We start from the raw sequence: 23,326 nt of genomic DNA, 5'->3' as shown, positions 1-23,326 counted from the left end.
AGTGATGACTTCAATCTTGCAGTAACGTAACCCTGTTCTAGAAGCCTAATTGTAAAAAATTGTAAAAAGTCTGTGAAATTATTGCAAGCTCAGGCATACCATATGAGTTGTGATATGAGTAGTCCATACGCATGTGCTGAAGACATGTTGCCACGGGTGAAAGTTGACAATACGGAATGAAAAGTCATCGCGTTTGTCGTATAGTTTTGTAAATAGTTTAACTTTACCATCGACCTCTAAGTGTAGGTCAAGAAATGAGGCTGACCTTACAGTGTTTCCATGGAAATATAACCTAATAAAGGCAATAAAGTAAGAAACGTAGATTATCAATACCATGTTAAATAAATCCAAAGTGATATGTCGTCAAAGTCGACCTCAAATGTTGATTGAAATCTCATTCCAAGATGACATCACAACAAACATGAGTCAATCAAGATGGAGATCCGACGACTGCAAAATTAAAAATAATTAAAATCAACTTATTTCAAATTTATTATTTCCTATCATCATACGAAAAATACATTAAATACAGTAAACTTTCAATAATGATCATTATTCGTCTTGTTCAGCAATACAATCTAAAAGCAAGTAGAGGGGTAAAATATTAACCATTCGCAATTATCACATCTTTAAAAATAGATAAAACAATTAGACTAGGAATTCACATTTATATAAACAACTAAGTAACAGAATATGTTAACATTGAACACATTAGATAACTGCTCTTCCACAATTTATCACAAAAAATCCGAAGTACATACTTTTTTATACACAAATTGATTTCCACTTAGTCCACCATAATATCGGATTTTTACAGGAATATTTTTTAAAAATCTTCGTTTTTTATATATTGGAAATAAAGTATTGCATTTCACGAAATGCATTATGTTTGCCAACAAACCATATCTTGTTCATGATTTTTTTTTTCAGATGAAAAATTATAGCATATAAGAGTCACTTGTCCTTTTACATCGACGAATTAAGCTACATATACTTAAAATTGTTGCTACATTTACAATTTATTTTGAAAACCGAGAACTGCTTCTTTATTCTAGGATTCGCTTAATCATTACAGGGCAAGTTCAAACAAATCGTTTTCAAATGCGATTCTATTGGCGGATGTTGAAGGGTTTGCGTAAAATATTACGTAAAAAACTTTTTTGAATGAGTTGAAATGTATGAGTTGGGAGTTTTTATATCATTAAAAATGAACAGAAAATATGTTGAAAATCAAAAAGGTAAATCCGAAGTTCGATACTAAAATGAAATGCATTTCGTTAAAATGGCAATAAATGTGAAACAGGAATTCACGAAAGTTTACTAAATTAAAAAAAAAATAGGTTTTTGGAAAACGGTATCATTTAACGGGGCTTTTATTCCTCGCCTTAATCCATGTTATATCTCTACTTTTTGACAAAATATTTGGGATTCATTAAAGGAAATTCTGTCCCTGCTTACCGAAGTTTCCAAATCATGATAAGGGACAAGGAAGGAATTATGTCTATAACATGCTGAAATGGATGAATAAATTAATATCCAATTCTTGTTATTTGTATGTATACTATGACTAAATGCGGTTTCATTCAGTTAACAACGTCGAAGAATCATCAATTGGTGACGTGCATTATAAAAATTAAAAAACTGTTTTAAAAAAAAATGTATTATTCAGAACTACTTTGACAAAGGTTTATCTCTAAGATATACACCACATTGTCACACAGATATAACTATTTCACATTTAAACTATTACGACTTCAATGAAATACAAGTCAAATTTAAAGTACACTTATCCTACGGTAAATGTAAATACAGTTTTTTTTTAAATTATACTTGATGTATTGAACATGCCCTTTTGAATGAAAATTTACTAACCAAAAGTCATTGAAGTACCATTTTAATGACATAAATGACAGAAGGCAAAGACAAACTATATCTACATGAAGAACCAAAAAACCGAACAGGAAGTCCGACCCAACAAAATCGCAAGAAGCGTATGTTTATGATTTACAATAATTAGACATGACTCGGCTCTTAAAGCCGCGTTAATGGAAATGTCAACTTTATCGAATTACCGGAACTCTCCAAAACTTATGTGCTAACCTATCCCACAATTTATTAAGTTTAAGTATTGCTATATAAAAATATCTGGCAGGTTTGATTGTAAATAAAACCAGCACTTTAAATGAATTATTCATCACAGATTTCGAAAATAGAATCGTTATTTTTCTTTTGTTCTTTGTACATTGTCCCGCAGATGTTAAGTTTTTAATGATGTATTTCTTCACAGGCGACACTATTTCCACATACTGACTTACTTTTAAAATTATTATAAAAAAATAAGAAGCAGCTAGAGTTATTCTTAAAGAAAGATTCAAAATACTATTTAAAGTTGCTATACATTAAGCAGTTAAATTATTATTTTCAGTCATCAGGTAAATAAATATCAAATTTTGCAAATAGCTACGATTTAAAATATAGCATATATTTTAATTAATTGTTTAGTGTAGGTGATTTCTCAACTACCCAACCTGATGAGATTTAAAAAAGCAGTGTGTGTATCATCATTGTACCAAGAGCAAATAATTCAATAATTCAGTTTTCTACGACAACAAACAGCAAGTTGTCTGAGAAAATATGTATACAATTCTAGAATATTGTTTTTAAACTACATGTATATTGATTGACTTGAGGAGAATGAAACAAGACTTCCAATTTCCGTAGTGATTAGCGATAGTGTCTTATAATATGAAAGTCAATATTCAACAAAGATATCTCAATCAATTTCATGAAAAATGACGGAACAAAACAAATTACAATGTATGAACAAAGTATTAACCAATGTCAATAAACATCTATTAAAATCTTTCTTCATTCAACCTAATCTTCCTTAACAAGTTATATATAAAGTAACAAAACAAAATTTAATAAAATATCAATAAAATGAACACAATCAAGGAATGCTTTCCAACCAGAAAAAATCTATAGACTAGAATTATTAACATAAAATTAACAAACTGAAAAAAATAAAAAATAATAATAATAACAAACAACAATAAGTGATATGTTATCTCCAACAATTATAACAAGAGGATGACAATAAAGTATGATATGTGTGTAAATGTTAAAAATCATTTCATACCCTTATTGTGCCATGAAGAGTACTCAACTGAAAATAAACCGATCTAATTTCTTTTCTTTTTCCTGGAAAGTGATTTTCAATTTTTATTCATAACTACTATACCCATACAAGTAACAAGAGACATTGGACACTCATAAACACAAATAAAAAATGGTCAAAACGACGTCCAACACAAATTTATCAAAAACTGCTAACAAAAAATACGTATTGTATATTGAACAATACAGTTACTGACAGACTATTATAACAAGCTATATAAACAACCTTTATGATCACAAAACAATGGTAATTAATCAAAATAAAACAATTTTCAAGAATTTTAACATACATTTGTACTTATACCATTCCACATCGTGTTTCATATTCATTACTATAACAATTAACACTCCCATTTCAGTAGTAAGAACTCTATGTTAACGGCAACTTTGATGAGAGTATATTCTAATGTAAATTTCACTCCATATTAGATTTTTCGGTGAATAATATATATCTTGAAATTGCCATTGCACTTCGTACATATTTTACAAGTGTGTGTGTAGGATATTTATTTTAGGTTAAACGAAAATCTTCCATGAAATTGACCAAATTTTATCAAATGTCGTTCCAGGGAAGGGTAGAATATGTTCCTCAAGCATTTTTGTTTACCTGTCGGCCTACTTAGTTGGTCGTTCTGTATTTCTGTGAGGTACATAAAAAAGGACTATAAATGTCAAATGGAAAAAGAATTATGTCATTAACACAGCTCGAAAACAAACAAAATAAATAAATAAAAATTGTCAGATACAATCTTGCAAATGATTCTTGGTAAAAATATTGGAGCAAATAACTAAATTTAAATCAGAGAATGATACTTCCATTCACACTCAGAATAAATAAATATCACTTGAAAATTATGAAGGTAAAAGAGGATGAAAAATAATGAAGGAGGACGACAGTTTTCAAAAACCTTCAGCAAGGGTCAGGGTCTATTTAAGTAAAGAACCTATCTAAAAGATTTATGATTGGACGTTATTTGTAAAAAAAATAATTCAGAGATACCACCACACTTAACCTGCTAAATGCTATTAAAACCGGCAGAAAACACACAATTGTATTGTCTTATTTTAAAATAAAATTTAAGAGAACATTACAGATCAACGGAACTTCATAGAACTTGGATGAAGGGTCTATGTAGTATAATACTTAAAGTTGTCCTAACTTAAAGTATCATCAAGATGATTGGTTCTTTATAGAATTCTGGCTGGCAACTTTAACCATTTCTGAAATAAAGACATTAACAGTTTTTATACAAAATCAATTATGAAGTTTCATTCAAATGAGGATGTACAACATTTTCTTAAAGTTTAAAATGAATGAAATGCCAGTACCTACCATAGTTTTCTGGCCAGATTTCCAGTAAATATTTCAGCACCTCTATATGCTTTTTGAAATCCAATGATGTACCTCCAGACACTGGGGAAGGACAGAGAAGCACCGGACCAAAGCATATTGCTAAATTAACTATGTTCATTTTGTTTTTGTCGGCTTTACTAGCAACCTTCTTTAAATGATTAAGCACCGAAGCCATGGTCTCCTGTGTGGAAAAAAAAAGAATCATCAACATTATTCCAAAAATTTTTAAATATTGCACTTTTTAGGATGACATTCTGTAAATGTTATGGGCTATATAATGGTATCGTTTCTGGTATTTTTTTTTAAGAATTATTAGTAACACAATAACTTTAGATGTTTTTACATTGTATGTTCTGGTAACTTCAACATTTAATTTGAACCACAATTTAAGACCTAGATATGTCCCCACTTTCCTTAAAAAAGCAATAAAACTGGAATCGAATTAGCCAAAGGTCTGAAACATAATACAACCATCAAATTACATTTTAAAGCTTTCTCATGAATTTTAATTGAGTGCAAGAATAAAAATTTAAGGGGCGCTGAGAAAACCGGAATGTAATAAGGGACACAACAAATAAGCTTGTATTTGGTACAACCTATCAAGGTAATTTCAAACCCTTCCCACGAAGGGCCGAAGTGATTTTTGATACGAAAATTTATGAAATCCTACAAAAAAAAACATGAAAAAGGCAAAAAGACCGTCAGGACATGAACTTCATACTTCGAGCAAAAAAAACATACACACTCTACAACCGGTTCAGCTTTTTATGAAACTCTAAGACTTAAAAGCAACAAAGTCGTTCCCATAAGCAAGAAACCGGTGTGTTTTTTAAGCTAAAAAGTTTACATATGGTACAACCAATCAAGCTCAACCTGCATGAAGGGTTGCAGATTTTTTTTTTGACGAAAATTTACGAAACCCTTAAACATAAGCAACAAACGGGGAGTAGATGTACGCTAGAGCCGAAAGGATAACATTCTCTTCGCTTGTCAAGATGCAGATAAAATATACCTCAAATGGTAAAGACGAAAATGAGTGCATGAATGAAAACCTACGGGAAACAAATCGTTTCAGAAAACAGGAAGTTGATCAGTGACTGGATTGAAAAACCTTATATACGGTCTAAGACGTATCAAGACGACGCTGCATACCGAATTTTAAACCTTTCCCACTAACGGTAGCTCAGAATTATGTGATGAGAATTCATAAACCAGACGTATACTGCGTAAGGACAACAGTAAAACTTAATGTACCCCAACGTTTAGGCGTATGCTTAGAAATAAACATTGTCTTTCCACAAGAACCAACAAAGTGTATCTGAGAATAGTCACGTAGGGACCTATATATCATTCGGGTTAATATGAGATTAGTCAAGATATGAATTCAGCTATTAACAAAGTCGTAATCGTGGATTTATAGACATTATGTTAGAAGCTATTTTCTTTCCTTCTACAAAATAGAAAAAAGCAACTTTAAATTTCTCAACTTTACTATTTTTCGGCATAACCGAAGAAAATATAGTTGCAATGACGAGTTTGATCAAATGGGAAGCACTTGCAGAAGATGATGATGACACATCACTATACATCCTTTTATTGTTAGCAACAAGCCTACTTATTATTAGAATAAAGTATTGGAAAAGCAGTGAGTAGTGTCACAGGAGATTTTGTGTAAATATATTGTTGCCGATAATTAGTATGTAAACCTGCAATATAAAGACATCTGATCAATACAGGGTAGCATTACAACCAAGTCAGAATAGTGGAATGTTATTGAATAGGAATTTTCTATTTCTGTTCTAGCATCAATTATACCTAATAACTTCAGAAGTCGACGGAGCCTATTGAGCAGAGATAGGATGACATTTATCGATAAAAAGGATTCGGGAAGTGTCTTCATTACAATTATCTTGGCCAAGGTAAAAATTGCTGCCTACATGTATTGGTGTCGCATTTTTCCACTACACAAAATACTGCTCATTTGTTCATGAAATTTTCGTGTGTACATTTAAGTTAAATTTGGACTGTGTAAAAATACCACCGGTAGCGTAACTGACCTCCTGGTCTGCTTTCAAGATTAACAAATGACCAGCTCGTGGTCCCTTACAAGAAATGTGAAATCAACTTTAGTAGGATTTCCCCAGGATGGAAAATTAATACATACATGTATAAGGGACTCAGATTTTTTAAATGTATGCAATGCAAATCCTGGCTACATAAGAACTGAGTTTACCTTGTCACCTCTATAGTTCTTATAGCCAGTTGAACTAAATCCCATTTGTATCAACCTACATTCTTATTCACGCATAGACATGTACATGTACCTGGTTGGCTTTAGGAAGGCACTCTAAAATGCTCAGCATTAATTTGGCACTGCCGTCAGGGTCGCTAGGCAATCTAACACTGAGAGCATCCAGTAACATCTGATAGAGAGCATTGGTGAACAGTGGTTCTGGTAATTCACGGAGGTAGTCTTTTAAAACACCTGTTAAAAAATCTACATTTGCAAATCAGAAACATAACTGTTTTTATAACAGCTCATCAAACCATTCATTTAAAGCTACTGAATGGTCAGATTTATGCATCTTTAAACAAAGGGTACTGAATTAGCACATTATTATCAAGTTAAAATTGTAACTGATAACGTATGCATGTATTGTTTTTATGTACCTCATTCTAATGGTTACAATATATGTTTTGATATCAACCAAGATGATACAAGGTACATTTATATTAGTACAAAGATCAAAACGAAATATCACATTGAGTTAATGTTAGTGGGTATAACAACAGGTAATATTTTAATAATAAATTTAACAAGAGATTCATCTACAAATATACATCCCCTGTCTAAACTACAGGTAAGAGATCAACTCCTCTAACTATTTCTGATTATAACATATACATACAAATGTGAGTCAAAATGCTTTCCCTAATATGTATTGAAACAAAATCGACAAAAACTTACCAGTTACTACATGTATATCAGAAACATTTTCCGGGGAAAGGTCAACTGCTTTGGCATTTTTTTCGAAAGCCTCTCTAAGCTGAGCTTTTCTCCTTGCAGATGCACATAACCTGTATATGCCTACAACCTCTGTTCCTCGTTTCTCAACCTCATCGATACATTTAAGTACCAAAAGAGGAACATTTTGACCTTCTTGTCTAGTAACCGTCTCTAAGTCTTTGCCGAAAACTCCGTTCTTTCGCAATGAAGGTAATCTTTGGAGAGAAACTGATGGCTCGTGGTATAGGAGAGTGACATATAAAAGTCCTTTAGGTTCCATTTTCAACGCTAGACATTTCTTTTTCCCACTCTCAAGAAAAGAAGTCAGTAATACAGTTCCATGGAAGCAAAGTCTATGTTTGAAATTAGGATCCCAGTTATATATAAGAAATGAAACTTCCTTGGCGTCTTCTAACTCGACATCGAAAGCTTCATCCCAGTCGAAGTTAACTGCACCCGTCCTAATCATTGTTCGCGCTTTGTTTACAGAATCTACAGAGACAACACAGTATAGATCCCTTAGTGTCATTTTAGTTGATTTTAGCCCTTGTCCTGAGAGAATGTGTATACTGAGTATTCCATCCTGACCCGTTTTCTTTGATAACTCTAATCTCCTCCGTAAATCCGGACGATAAAACTCAAATTCACTATAGGGTATTTGTAAAGGTTTTCTAGAAAGCTGGAGATCCTTGAACCTAGACGTTGAGCGAGAGATATGTTGACCATCTGTATCAATAAATTTAGTCCTTTCAGTGGTAGATGAGGTAGAAGCAGAGGAGGGAATTCCTCCTCTCGACATAGAATGTATGGATGGAGGAACATATTTTGACTCCTGGTAAGAAGTAGAAAGTTCTTGCCTCCCAATTTCAGGTTGATATGTACGACTGCGTTGAGCTGAGTCAGCACTTTTGTTTCGCGCCAATCGTAGTTGTCCTGGCGTTTGAGTAGATGCTGCCTTTCGAATTGAAATAGGTGAAGATGGCTTCGCCCCTAAAATTCGTGATGGACTAATGTATGCATATTCATCTGATGAGTAATCTAAGTTCCTCGGAGATGGCACGTTAAAACCTGAAACAAAAAAGTGGAACAAGGGTCAGTTAAATATATTCCACATACATGTGCCTCTAACAATAGAAACTTTAACGAATTATCTACTATGAAAATGGCCCAGAAATTTGTGTTGTCAGAATATTGTTTATAGATTTGTACAACCATCAATCCTTTATTCGTTTTTTTGCCAATAATCAGTTTCGGATCTTTTAAGTCTGAGCAATCTGTACAATCTACACGTACATGTATATGTACAAAAATTAATATGTTAATGAGCAAATACATTTTGTATATGTTTGTGCCTTCAAAATATTATGCTGACAAGAGAAGTCTATGTGTGTGTCATTTATGCACCAGTAAAACTAGAACATTCGAAATCTTTTCTGCTAAATAAAAGTAGTTATCCCTGCTAAATTTATCTACATGTTTCATGCATCCCAAGGGCAAGTCTTTACAAATGTATCCAAATGGATCTTTTGAATTCTAGCTGGTAGTATTTATCTGTTCTGTTTGAGTCTCGTTCCAGAATCATAGAACAAATGTATTTATTATTGATTTCCGCCGCTGCGGTTACTAGCAGGACGCTAGACAAACGTTATCAATTTACGGTGTTAGAAACAACTTTAAAACAATACAACTTCGGAAGACGTAAATCCGGTAAAATGTGACGGATGAGGTGATCAAGTAATATGAATGATAATGACTATATCCGGTATACAGCGATGCAATTCTCATCACCGCTAAAATGATATCCAGGGCTTTTTCATGTATTGATTTTAGTAAAAAGTATGTCACAAATGGCAAGAATTTAATGACTAAGTATTACCCTTAGAAGATTAATATTTTGAAGTACAGTTACATGTACATGTACAAAATGCATGTACATAGTACACGATTTGTATGAGTTTGTTGCGATTTACATGTAGATCAGCGTAAATATTGAAAAAGATGAAGCAGTTACATGTAAATGCTATTAAAAACCTATGATATTTCAAGTTTTATTAAAAATTGCATGTATATTATGATATCTGTTAGAACTGACAAAATAGGTCCAAAAACATGTTCGGTTTTAACAATGTTACATGTATATCAGAATGAAGCCTGTCGAAGCTACATGCACATGTTTATTTTTACCTTTCATAATTACTGACCTCCCAAGGAGTGTAGTGCAATACTCCCCAACGATCATAAAATCGTGTGTAAAGATTGAGAAAATATACATGCAAGTGTTCTGGTGAATTAATATTATTTTACCAATAATGTTTTTATCACGACATGGCCTCGTTTTGCAATAAGCAGATTGTAAGAGTTAATATGATGGATATGGAGCACTTGTATAGCTTAAAAGAAAATTCCTGGCTTTCAAAGATGACATTTTCCAGAAGTGATCAATATTTTCTCAAATTAGTGGAAGTTTTCTTGTCATAAAATGAGATTTATGTCTAAAAGAGTTGGGAGTAAACCACATAGGAATGGCCTATAATAGACTTAAATTAGACGTGTAATGCGTTTTAGTACATCTAAATATATACATGTATGCCTAAAACCAATAGCCTTTTCAGAAATGATGTCTGTTCAAGAGACTTACGAGTAACCTTATGTGTATAAAAAATTCAACACTTCAAAAATACTCTGTGTCTATTAACATATATGGGACAATTAACACTTAATGAACCGTAAACTGCCCTAAAATAAAAAAAAATAAAAATCCTTTATTTAATTTCTTATCGACTCAGTACAGATTAACCTTAATCAAAACGTTTGGTATTTACATTGAAGTTAGAGAACCGGAAGCGCATTTCAGGACCTAAATGCTGTGACCTTCCGCGAAATCACGACTACACAGGGGCTTCCGGTTATCCAAATAATTATTTTAAACGCAGACTGCGGAGTAATCAACGTTTAATGTTGTCACAAAACCAATTAGCTTAATATATAAAATAACTAGTTATGTTGGCCAAAAGATTTCTAACCAATCAGAAGACTTATATCAAAATTAAACGGTTACATGAATGTACGTGTAGGTTAAGTATAGAGTACTTAAATGCAATGTATTATGACGAAAAACAGTACATGAACATTGTAGCTTTAAACACGAATCACGAAAAATTAGTTCTTTCATTCATGTTATGCTGGTCCCGCTGTTGAGTGTCCCCTCTTAGACCCTCAGTGAAGACAAGCAATAAAAACTGTAGTGGACAGTTGCAAATAAGACAATCACCAAAGATACATAATGACAGTCATTACTCTCCGTAAGTCTGTTCTTTGACACTGACCATTTACAAACGATCCCCATTTCCCTTTCTGTTAATCGACTTCCAATAAAATACTAGAACACGGAAAAATCGAACATCAAACAGCCTTAAAAGTGTCACGTTATCAATAAAAAATAACTATTAGCAGAGAACTTGGTGTCGGTGAATATCGATTAACTGTAATACTATACGAATGTTGTACTTCAGGCAAGGTTCGGGAATTTAACACCCTTTTTTCGGTAAGGTCCGGAATTCGTTTTCAAGTCTAATTACCCAGTGCAAAAATGTAAATGAATGACACTAATGTTCAGGAATCTTTTTTTTTCAAACCAACTGTATAACCCCTGGGTATACATATACATGTTTATGTGCATACATGTAACTCGTAGTTTTACATGTACATTTACATTTGTACACATGTAAGTGTATTGATGTTTAAGCTGGTTCTCGCCTAGTCCGAATTTCCTCCGACCCTTCAACCCTCCTCTTTATTATTTGGATATTGATATATCGGGTTGGGATCAGAACGATGTGCCATACAGAAAGATGGAGATTCAGCGGTACCCCGAGGTACCGCCATTCAACCGCTTCTTACGACTTTCAAGTTAATATCGTGCATGTCACACCTACATTACATATGCCTAGTTCGATCCCGGAATCATTTTCCTGTATGCTGTTAATACACTGTCGACAAAAATTACATTTTTATTGAAGTTTTGATTATTTCCACAACCTAGTTTTGTTGACATTTTGCTTCGTAATACAAGTGAGGCGAGCAGTAGGCGGGGAACGGAACGGTAGCAGACACGTACAATGTAATTTTCCATCGGAATTATAAATATTCTGTTGGATTCCGGTTTTAAAAATCGTTTTTATCTGTGAACAGCGACTTGTTATGATATGAAATCTGCAAACCATCATACAAATGTTTGTTTGTTTGTTGGAGTTTAACGTCCGAGCAGCAATATTTCAGCTATATTCAGACAATGAACATGAAATGGATGATATAATGAACATGAAATGATAAAAAAAAAAAGGATGGGTCACAAGGACAACAGGGTCGACAAATTTTGATTGCCAGTAGAAAAAGGGGGGATGGGTAAGGTCGGGCAATTTAGCCTCCTGTGGCGGAGCGCAAAGGTTCCTACTCCTATCGAATACCACAGCAGGGTTCTTTAACGTGCGAGGAACGTGGCATCTTTCCCAACACGGTGCACCACTATGGTTTGCGGTCAGGTTTTCCGTATTATAGCCTGACAACCCCAGCATGTAACATGTCAGGGGTACCCCATTCCACCACCTGGGGCACACATCCCAGTTGCTCTGTGGGCAGAGCGCCCTAGCCCCCGACTAGGCTTCTGAGCACTATTTAGTCGCCTTTTACAACAAGCTTAGCGCTGCTGCAGGCCTATTCTTTGAACACCCGGACCTGCACGGGGCTCATACAAATGTACACACAGAACAAATACAAATATGTATGTACATGTACATTTAGATACACATCGCTGCATTTTTTTTTAAGTTTTGTAAAAGTTTTAGCATCTCCAAAAACACCTGATTAATAAATGTAACACAGACGAATGGCAAAGATACACAATGTACAATTAAATGTACAATGTACATTACCATGAAAGTTACAATGTACTGTACAATGTACATTCTGTACCATTGCAGGGAAGGATCCAGAGGCTTATGAAAAGAGAGTGATGTTATTAATTTTTGCCAAAGTTTGGTGCAAAATTAACAGAATTTTCTGATAAAAGGGGAGATTCTGACCACATGAACCCCCTGGATCTGTCTATCTTCATATTTCCGTGCGTTTGCATGCGTGGCTACAGCATAAATTTAAAAAGAACTTTTACTATTAAGTGATGAAGAATATTATATACAATGAAAATATTTTTTCACTCAAAAGTGATTTTGTTAGTTCTTGTTTTTTTTACATTATGTACATGACTTGATGTTTTGAAAATTTGTGACAGAGCAGATGTGGTGTTCTGTTCTTAAAACTGTCTACTGTAGTACAGAGAACTGAAGATGTTGGTAGCATGTTCCACTGTATGATGGTACATGTACATTGCATATGGATAATATGAAAATTTATAAGTATCCTTCTTTGTATGAATTTGTTTATAATGGTAGGGATGTTTATTTCTGGTTCTATTGTCAGATGGTACAAGTAAATTTGTTGGGTATATTGCCAGTTGAAGGTGAATGATCTTATAAAATACTACTAGCCTCGTCTGAATATGCCCAAGCTGTAATGTTAGCCATTGCAGATGTTCTAGCATGTCTGAGACAGAACTGGTGTTATGATATCTGTAACAAGTGAACCAAGCTGCTCTGTGTTGGACCATCTCTATTTGGTTGATTTGTTTTTTATTTTGTGGGTCCTAAAGGCAGGGGCTGTATTCAACCTTGGGTCGTACTAGTGACATGTACATGTATGCTCTTTCTTTTACTGTTTTCGATGGTACTTTGGGGTTGTGTCTTAAGAAGTCCAATTGTCTGCTTGCATTTGATGTTATATTGTCTATATGTTTATTCCATTTAAGGTCTGATTGTATAGGTAGTTATTCCAAGGTATTTAGTAGATTTTTCTGTTTTCAGTGTATGCATTGAAGGATGTAGTCATTGTCAACTGGTTTCTCTTTTTGATGAGATTCTGATGATTGAATATCTGTCAGGGTGGAACAATATTCACCAGCCTTTTTCACATTTTGTTGCACTGAATCCAGGGTTTAGATCTTGTTGGAGCTTACATGCATCTTCTGCATTCTTGATGTTTTTGTAGATGATGCTATGGTCTGCAAAAAGTCTTAATGTACTGTGTTGTAAGTATTCTGAGAAGTCATTAATATATATTAGATATAATTTTAAGAAGTACAACAACTGGTTGTACATTTTGTACATTGTACATTTACATCAACATGTGTATCAGTATGAAGTTCACAACAGTTCTTTCATTGCTATTCAATAATTAACCACCATAAAGTTAATGTGAGATCATAACACCATGAACAAAACAAAACTAAGAAATGAATCTTAAATACATGTACAATGTACATTTCATTTTGTACATTGTATATACAAAAAATGTGAATAAGAATAAGAACATCCTTATTATCAAGCAAGAACCCTCAAAGGTTTTGTTTATACAATAAATGTCAGAAGTACATGTACAATGTATATCGTACAATAACTTTATTATTGTCTGTACTGGGCCTTCACAAGTTTGTGCCATTAAAGTAATACTTTAATTAGCATTTGTGCAAGTATTGGTATTTTCTTATCTAAATGTATTGTTTATTGTAAATGTTATTCACTACTTTTATTATAAAGCAATTTTTTTCACAGATTTGCACAAATTATTTCTCTTGCACTTTTCAACTAGGGATTCCTGATGACATTCATTGACGGTCAACAGTGTGACCCTTGCACTTTTCACCTTTTGCTTCATGACTACACATGTAGCCTGATTTAATGGCCCACAGTGTGAACTGACATCACATAAAGGTAATTTGCACTTTTTTATCATATCAATGTTCATCAAACTACATGTACATGTATGTATACTTGAGCACTTAAGTTCTACAGATGAATGTATTTTACATGCAAGAACTTGTATAACACAAATGTACATGTATGTACAATGTACATGTACAAAACATTGTAAAATGTACATGATGTATTAATTATTATTATTATTACATATGATTTTTGAAATGCGTTAAATAACAATACAATTACTCTAAGCACTTTACATATCAAACTCAATTAATGTTTATGTAAAAACACTTTGATACAAAAAGTACAAATTCTGCACAAATATTAAAAAGCATGTTCAACATCCTGACTTTAAGCCTCATCATTCACATGCATGTACATAATCATGTACATGTACATTGTACATGTCATTTTTATTTGTATTTACATGTAGTTTTGAACATTCAAATGTTAATCCAAAATTTGTTACATATACAATGTAGATCATTTCACAGTGATACTACTAAAGAAAATTCTGTCACAAATACTGCAAATGAACATGTGATAATAAAATATTTTTAATTTCATTCAGTTAATACATGTACAAAATGTACTTTTACATGATATCTGGGCTACATGTATGCTTTCATCTTCAAGCATCATGCTGCCATTATCACAAATCTTTTAATTTTCCCCATGCTGGGCAAGTCTAACCTTTAAATTCAAATTTTATTAACTGGTACATGTGTAATCCTGTTTGTTTTGGTTTCAATTTTATGTACACGTACATTGTACTGTAAATGTACATGTACACATACAAAATGTATGACACTTTTACAATATCATACTACAGCCCTATTTGTATTTTTTTCTGATTGTTAAATAAACATTTATTGTGAGTGATTGCCTTCATAGATTTCTTGGGAAAAATTAATATCACAGACCAACTCCTGTATTGAGACATCATCCCAGTTTGTTATTCATTTTGTTCATCTGATATTTATCAGGTTCAAATTAACATTTTTACAAAATGTACTTGTTATAAAATGCATACAATGTACCTTATACTTGTAGTCCATGTAAATGTACAAATGTACTGTACATTGTACCCATACAGTATACACAAAAAATGTACACATGTACATGTACATGTACATGTGTAGTTTCACTTTTGTAAATGTACAATGTACATGTAATGTAGGCTTCGGTAGATTTTACTCTACTCCTCCAAGATTTTTTATTTCAGTTTGTAGACAATGCAATGTACAAAATTTACTTACATAATGTACATGTAACATGTAAGCATGGCAATGTACAATTATTACATTTTTGTACATGCACATGTATATTTTACATGTAAACTGCATAGTAAAAACATGCTTTGTCAATCAGAGTATTCAGGATTGGTTTTTAAGCATTTCTTTCACATCTTTTATTTTACACCTACAAATTTATACAAAAACATCTAATTACTGATTACTTTGATGGATCAAAAATACTTTCACTCTATTCTAATGATGAAGCCTTATACATGTATGTTTAATGTCATCCTTCTAACATTGCACTTGATCAATGTTGTCGAGAAATATTAGATTTGAAAATAACCTTTCACTGCTACAGAACAGGAGCTGTATGATTCATACTTTGTCAGGGGAAAAAATCAATAAAATACCATTACCTGTTAACTCTTTGCCAGACACTTGTCGTTGCAGTTTATTTTTCTCCTGTTGCAGTTCCATTGAAAGAGTATTAAATTTTCTGAGTAATTCTTCTAATTCAGAACTACCACTATGGCTAAAGGGTAATTTAGGGACTGAGTAAATTGGATCGTCATCACTACCAGCACCAGCATAAGTTTCATAGTCAGAAGCAAAACCCCTCGGATCACCTTGGCCTCTTTGAGGGTTTGTGAACACTAACTCAGAATCAGAATTATAACACTCTGGGGACCTACTTCGCTGTGATTTCCCATATTTTCCTTTTGAATGTATCATTTCCCTTAAACCTCCTTGAAATTTCCTAGATGTTTCAACACTTTTTGATGTCATGTCATGAAAAGAAGACGATGGTTGGCCACTGACATATAATTCACTATCAGAACTTAATCCTCCACTTTTTGACTTTGAAGGAGATTTCTGAACAAATTTGCGAGGAAGACCTCCATCAGAGTACATGTATTTTAAGTATTCCTGATCACTAATACTTCCATATTGACTAGGAGAAAGATTAGGGCTATAATAAGTGACTTGATCATAAGCACTATCAGATGCATAACCTCTATATCCTACATAATAGTGTTTACTATTTGAATCTATGCTTCGAGGTAAAGATCCATCACTAGAGTTTTCACTATCTGCTTCATCAGAGAGAAGTTTAGCCTCAGCCTTATGTGGTGAGATAAAAATACTGGCATATTGTGATGAGGTAGGTCTGTCCTGTCTCTTTCGAGACTGCTGATGTTCATGTTCTTGAGTGAAAGGAGTCACAAGCTGTGCACCTTTCTCAGTCTCTTCCAGAGCAGTTTCTGAAGATGATCTAGTCTTATGAAAAACACTTACGATTGGTTTAGTCTCCTGTTCAGTAACAGCTAAAGATGGACAAGAATTATTTTTCTTATGACACTTTCTAGTTCTTATTCTGAGAGTTAATTTTTTAGGAATTGACATTAGAATTACAACATCATCCAATGACATATTGGACACATCCTTTTTGTTAATTGACAATATTTCATCTCCGATATGTAAAAGTCCATTACTGTCCGCAACCGTTCCTGTCTGTATACGAGAAATAAACACTCCAGAAGTTCTGTCCATGCCATTTCCCTCCCTGATATAGAAACCTAAAGATTGTCCTGGTCTTTTCTTTATTTCCACAGTCTGAACAGAATGTGAATTTTCCATCATGATGTTCTTTATGCCCATATCAGGTGCTCCATTAAAACCTGTCCCATTGCTTGGTGAACTCTCACTACTTACTTCATTTGTCGCCTCTTCACGTTTTATAAAGGTATCTGTTCCTGTGTTGGTACCAACTTGAGTGCCTTTTACCCGTTTGGATTGTAATGCACGCTTCTCTCTTGGTGTTAGGAATCCATGTGCCATAGAATTTTCTTCCTCCTACAAAAGGAAACAAATATATCTTTACAACAACCTTCCATTTGGGAAATGAAATGGATTAAATTAATAAACACATCCCCGTGAATCAATAACAGGAAGTGATCATCTATTGATGCATTATGTGATTTCAGCGACTTGAAGAACTCCAATCAAGAGGAGGTAACTAGTACTAAGTATGAATCATCGTCTGCTAATCGATAGTGGATTTTGCATTGAACACGAATTGGATATTAATTATTTACTGCTGAGAAATCGATTAAAGCGTAAAATACGACAATTTGCGATGTTATATATTTATCGTCGACTTTGTTACAAAACTATGCGTATATAATCAATTTTAGATAACATAATAAATTAAATAACAGATCTAGCTGAAACTGAATAAGATCTAACCATGAGACACGATGCCTTAAATAACGCGACATCAGCAGAAAAGCCGATTTGACCAGATTTCTAGGGAACAAGTATTCCTGGACAGCTTTTCTAAATAACAGCAAATATACGCTGGTTAGGTCATTGTGCGCAAAATTTGCTCAAGCTTAGCTTAAAATCATGTTACAAGTCTAAATAAATAATATGAAGCAACTTCACACGAGTGTCATGCTTTTTAGATGCCACCTCCTACACTATAAGCTTTTTAAACAGGTATAAATAGAAAAGGAGCGGATATGGTCAAAAACTTGACTTTGTTTGAAATCGAATTTAATGATATTGGCCTTGAATTTTAGTCACGGAAATTCCACAAATATTGTACGTGAAATGATTTTAATAGATAAGCTTCATTTTAATCACGTAACACATGTTGTAATACGAGGTTATTTAGGGATGGGGTTGCAACGACCGATCGTGAGAAGCTAAGCTTCTTCGGAATAACGTTTTTTTTTTCTGCATGCAGCATCTGACGTGTTCTATTTATTGCGTATTAATTGAATTTCCGTGGATTCCACTCCAACAGCATGGAGTAAATTATAAATCCTATAGAAGTTCATCAATGAACACCATGTATATCATCAGCAAACAGCTTCAACCACGTCTAAGATCAACATCTCTGATAACCAATGACAAAGCTCAATATCTGTTGGCATCATCAACTATCAATAGCTGTTTTACCAGCAAATCAACTGAAGCCTATATTGTACTCTTACAGTAAAGCAATCAACTCTGACTGGAATCCAATTTTCAATTTCTATTTTTAAAAGTCGTTATTTAGGAGCGAGTGTGAGGTTGAAATAGGAAAGAAAATTATTTCCATTGTTCGTTTGTATGTATTTCTTTTCCCAAAAACTATGATAAGAGTTATAGAAGTTTTCTTTCCTTTCTTTTTATTTTTTTCTGACGTTCAAGTGAATCGAGTCTTAATCTTGAATCCGTTCCTGATTTAGTCTTTGCTAGCTCTTGTATGTTAATTAGAAACACGATTCATACACTTTCGGAGGACAACACAAATATTTGTATGTGTAACGGTAAAAAAATTGAAGAAGTATACACTAGTACGAACTTACAGCATACATAGCAATTAGAAATAAAATACAATTATAGTTAGTAAAGACATATGCATATACATGAATCATAACTCATCATCTTGATGTGTTTAACATGGTGATGTTAAACCAAGTTTAATACCTTAATAGGCCACTAAGGTTTTTACCTACATGCATTTGCCCTTCATGTATTGAGTTTCCATCGCAAACTTTCTCCGTTTTTATATTCACAATGTCAAACATCAAATAGTTACTGCAGCAACGACAGGTAAATTACCCAATTTTAAAGATAGAATAGAACGTGGAAGGAAAAAACAGATGGTTCAGAAGCCTCAAACATAATGTTAAAAAATCTAAGGACAAGGGAGATAGTAAAGCGAATTTTAAAAAAATAGACAAGTTTTATCTTCTGTCTTTCAAATTGTAAGTATTTGGGTTGTCTATAGTGGAAATCACAAACTTCAATTAACTGAGCTTTTGTTGTGCCGCTACTTCATGGTTTTCCCTCCTTTTATTACTCTCACAACAAAATGCTTGATTCCAATCGCACACAATGATTATCGTTGTTGCATTCCTTTGGTTGGAAACATTAGCGTTCTCCTCAATCATTGATCATATAAATCAAACACACCGCCAGCACTTCAATCCACTTCTCCCAGAATATTCAGACTATGTCAATACTAGAAAGGAGTACAAACGACTGTTTAATGTCCATAATACCAATCTGTCATTATGAAATAAAGAACCCCTCGTGAAAAAAGTACACTGAAATTGAGTTAATTAAATAGCTGGTCTGTTCGTAAATTACGCTTGAGATACGTCGTGCAGGCAAAGCTTTTCAGCAACCAGGCTGCGACAAATAATGAATATGGTATATTTGGCATAAAACACACCATTTGACATTATGTCGGATTCTTTCTCTGATAATCGATTACTGTAAAACAATTATCAACATCATTAAAACCGGCATAAAGAATATTATATTAAATATAAGACTCTTGGCATTAGATTATAACACTCAACGTGCTTCTGGTGCGAAAGAAATGAAAATCTGATGAAGCCTGACAAGGCTTTTATATAACAAAATTTACATGATGTTGCGTGCATGTCTCTTAAGTAGTCGCTGACAATGCATCGGAATTTAGATTTTATTGTTAAGAATATATAATGTCTATAATGCTTATACTTGCATTTATTTTACTCGATCTCATTATGATAGGTTAGCTTTATGAAAAAGTGGGTTGCACTCATATACGATAGGCTAGCCTTTAGAAAAAAAGTGGGAATATAGATGTGTCAGACGAGTGGAAATTCAAGCCTAAAAAACACTGCATGCTTTTAAAATAAAATAAGCAACCATGAGAAGAGAAGAATTTAAGTGAACAAAAATATTAAAATGAAATACACAGAAACGAGCAGCATGAATTCAACTTAAAATGATAATAATGTTATGGTGATTCGACAAGATTAGTTCCTGGTGCACACAACCTTCAGTTTGCTATTGTGATTTTTTTTTTGTGAAACAGGAGCTAACAGAAACTAACGTATCTTGACCAGACGTACTAAATCAGCAAGGAGAAATAATTAGTTTTTTAAAACTCCAATAGTTTGTCAAAATGTTTAGAATTGTTCTTTGCTCTGTTCGTTGGGGTTTAACGTCCGAGCAGCAATATTTCAGCTGTATTCAGACGATGAACATGAAATGGATGATAAAATGAACATGAAATGATGATGAAATGAAAAAGGGATGGGACACAAGGACAAAGGGGTCGACAAATTTTGATTGCCACTGGAAATAGGGAGAGGTGGGTAGGGTCGGGCAATTTAGTCTCCTGTAGCGGAGCTCTATGGTTCCTACTCTGGGAGAATGCCACAGTAGGGTTCTTTAACGTGCGAGGAACGTGGCATCTTTCCCAACACGGTGCACCACTATGGTTTGCGGTCAGGTTTTCCGTATTATAGCCTGACAACCCCAGCATGTAACACGCCAGAGGTACCCCATTCCACCACCTGGGGCACACATCCCAGTTGCTCTGTGGGCAGAGCGCCCAAGCCCCCGGCTAGTGTTCTGAGCACTATTTAGTCGCCTTTTACGTCAAGCTTAGCGCTGCTGCAGGCCTATTCTTTTAACACCCGGACCTGCACGGGTTTAGAATTGAGACGATAGTATAAATTTTACATGTTTGAAAAGTTGTTGTTCTTGGAGAGTGTATACCGATGTTATCAATTGTCTACATTTCATCGTTTATAACCATCATCTTAAAATCATATCCCTTGAGAAGTCCGAGTAATCATACTACTTGACGTTCAAGTTACAGAAATGTCTAGGCAATGTTTCTCATACAAACAGGGTGATTTATTTCCGCACTTTCAAAAGTATTTTATTTTAATCATAAAAGTTACATAATATTTAAAAGTGTAAAAATATTTAACTTTTTGAGAATGTTCCTTCATCTATAAACTAAGTTTCCTTTAAATTTAATGACTGAAAAAAAAAAACAATGTTGCAAGTACAAGTACTTGACATTTATGGATTTGATAGTTTGTTTATTGGTTCCCTTCTTTTCCCATACATTTCCATATTATAATTTAATTTTTTTTCTCTCCTGAAGTCAGTACCTCCCAATGTACATTTTCAGTTCTTAAAATAATAAAATGATGTCAATAATATTAGGAAAAATGTTTGGCATCATATATAATAAGGTAATGCTTAATCAGATAAAAACAAAAACTCGATTGTAGAAAAAAGAACAGATACCGTCTGGTGAAACGCCACAAATGCACCACCGTATAACTTTTATAAAAACGGTAAATTATGAACATTATGTATATTTGATAGACCTTAGCTGAATTATTACTTATATTCATTGAAACTGTCACCATGATCACCGATCGGAATTACTCGGCGTTTCCGCTACATTAAAAATATCGTTTTTCTTTTTGTGTAAGGAGAATGACTGAGAATTTCTGATTGCATGATCACTAAATTACAGTTTACGCACTCTCTCCAAATAGGATGAAACTGTCTTTTGGACTTTATCTAAACTACTCGAGAATTAATGCACATGATGTATCTCTCGGATTATAACAATGTAGGTTTATGTTTAGAATCTGTCGTCAGGTTTCTGATATAATTCAAGGTAGATACGGAGTGTATCCAATTCACAAAAGTTTTAAAAAAAAGTATCATACTTTCTTTTACATAAAAAAGTCAAAAGATCTTTGAATGAAACAATGCATGCTCGCATCAGATTAAATCAAAACATAAATAACAAAAGGACAACTACTAGCATTCACTTCATTTATGTCTTTGTTTAATTACATAGAAGCACTTTACATATTTTCAGTATTCAAATTTTGCGTTGAAGTATCTGTAGATGTTAATGAGTCTTTGATTAAATTAATCAAGACACGTTTTGTATGCATATACTCTTATTCTTGACAAGGACAAAGCGGGATGCAGAGTGATCATACATCCCAAATTTCCATCCGCATTTCCTCTAAAACTGCTAAATAAAATTTGGTGAAACTGTCACATGTTTTTTATCACGTGGTGCTAATGGGTTATCCACTAGGCAGTTTTAAGCATCTAGTGATAACAATTGCCGCTAGGTAGCTTTCGTATGCAAGTGAAATGAAAACAAAGTATGATAGTCTTCCCTGTCAGTATATAGCCACTACACTATCAAGACTCCATACGATATGTCTTCTGAAGATTCAGTGTCTCAGGCAGTGTCTGTGCAGGGATCTGGGAGTAACAAGATCCTAGATGTGCAGAGTGCAGGGATTTCGGTGTGTGGACATGTCCTGAAAAGGCCGTACTGTCATCAGTCTTGCTCAACAATGGGAAAAATCCCCACTCCCTTCGTACAAATATTGATTTACCGAATGTTTGTATTTTTCTTATCCGGTTCGCTACATTTGTGTATGTAGATAGTCTCTGTTTCATGTGTTCACATTTTTGGATTTTGGCGCATTTGAATCATGTCAACACTGACGCTTCGCTATTTTTCGCCGATACAATGGGAATAAACCCAAACAGCAAAAATGATTTGATGCGACCACTAGCATGGTATTGCTAGCGTCTATACGAAAATGAAAACCCAGAGAGAAAATCCAGCGAACCAGAGTGGAGGTTCGGCATGAGGCTTACACCCCATCCTAAAAAGGTGCTATAGAAACCATAACAAGTAATATAGAATTTAAATCGGAAAATGGTCTTGTAGAGTCTTGCCTTGATGTCAACAATGGTATGACAGATAAACCAGGAAATCAGGAGACCGAGAAAAGGAAACATAAGATCAAAGTTGGAACTTGGAACGTACGTACTTTGTATGATACTTACAAGTCTGCTCGAGTCACTAAATAATAAAGAATTATGAATATGGTTATCCTTGGAA

At 33.7% G+C, this 23,326-nt stretch overlaps 1 protein-coding gene across 1 annotated transcript; it reads right to left on the bottom strand.

The window, feature by feature from the left end:
* Positions 1–474: 474 nt before the first annotated feature.
* On the bottom strand, positions 475–17,583 carry LOC148629657 (rho GTPase-activating protein 100F-like). The gene is made up of 5 exons (XM_088555055.1): positions 16,008–17,583; positions 7,500–8,606; positions 6,856–7,016; positions 4,511–4,712; positions 475–4,398 (listed from the first exon to the last, which is right to left on the bottom strand). Exons 1-5 carry the CDS (start codon positions 17,428–17,430, stop codon positions 4,349–4,351), a joined length of 2,943 nt encoding a protein of 980 aa, XP_088411181.1. The 5' UTR covers positions 17,431–17,583; the 3' UTR covers positions 475–4,348.
* Between the last annotated feature and the right edge of the window lie 5,743 nt (positions 17,584–23,326).

This window comes from Perna viridis, chromosome 1, assembly GCF_037379345.1.
Source record: "Perna viridis isolate PV_CMFRI_1.1 ecotype Kerala chromosome 1, ASM3737934v1, whole genome shotgun sequence".
NCBI classification, from domain to species: domain Eukaryota; kingdom Metazoa; phylum Mollusca; class Bivalvia; order Mytilida; family Mytilidae; genus Perna; species Perna viridis.
Note: the sequence above shows the minus strand (reverse complement) of the source record. Positions and strands in the feature narration are given on the sequence as shown.